Below are 894 nucleotides of genomic sequence, written 5' to 3'. Positions count from 1 at the left end.
AGGGTTTAGGGTTTAGGGTTTAGGGTTTAGGGTTTAGGGTTTTGTGCAGGGGAGAATACAGAGATGGCAGCGCGGGATATAGATGAGCTCCCAGCAGTGGTGCGTTTAGCTTTAGAGAAGAGAAAGGAGACAGAAGAAAAAGAAAAAGAAAACGAAATAAATAAAAATAATTTAGTTTTTTTTAATAGTATACACAAAGATATACCCAAACAACTATGGTCTATTGCTGCTGACCTCAACTACACACCGCTACTCTTCTTACTCAAGGTAAACCCTAAACCCTCGTAAACCCTAAACCCTCGTAAACCCTAAACCCTAAACCCTCACGAACCCTAAACCCTCGTAAACCCTAAACCCTCGTAACCCTAAACCCTCGTAAACCCTAAAGCCTCGTAAACCCTAAACCCTCGTAAACCCTAAACCCTCAACCCTAAACCCTCGTAAACCCTAAACCCTCGTAAACCCTAAACCCTCATAAACACTAAACACTTATAAACGTATGTCCTCATAAACCCTAAACCCTCATAAACCCTACTAAACCCTAATATACCCTACTAAACCCTAATAAACCCTAATAAACCTTAATAAACCCTCATATACCCTAATACACCCCAATAAACCCTCAATCCTAAACCCTTATAAACCCTCATTGATAAACCCCAATAAACCCTAATTTATAAACCCTAATTCATAAACCCTAATGGACCGAACCGACTGTCTCCTGCTCCCGCCAAGAGCTTGGCGTATAGAATCAGGGTTTAGGGTTTAGGGTTTAGGGTTTAGGGTTTAGGGTTTTGTGTGTAGGCTGCGGACCGCCAGCAGCTACCTGAACTTATGAGGGAGGTTTGCTGCCTCGCCTGTTATATGCAAGACATTGAAGGGTTTATCAAAAAA

General features: G+C 41.9%; 1 protein-coding gene across 1 annotated transcript in view; it reads left to right on the top strand.

The window, feature by feature from the left end:
• EMH_0004680 (uncharacterized protein) overlaps window positions 1-894 on the top strand; it is a gene marked incomplete at both ends in the record, with an annotated part of 2987 nt that overhangs the window by 809 nt on the left and 1284 nt on the right. Inside the window, 2 exons of the mRNA XM_013496892.1 lie at window positions 50-99; window positions 805-843. Of these exons, the coding sequence (XP_013352346.1) occupies window positions 50-99; window positions 805-843 (89 nt within the window). The remainder of the gene's footprint in view (window positions 1-49; window positions 100-804; window positions 844-894) is intronic.

Source organism: Eimeria mitis, genomic scaffold, assembly GCF_000499745.2.
Source record: "Eimeria mitis Houghton genomic scaffold, Emh_scaff236, whole genome shotgun sequence".
NCBI classification, from domain to species: Eukaryota; Apicomplexa; class Conoidasida; order Eucoccidiorida; family Eimeriidae; genus Eimeria; species Eimeria mitis.
Note: the sequence above shows the minus strand (reverse complement) of the source record. Positions and strands in the feature narration are given on the sequence as shown.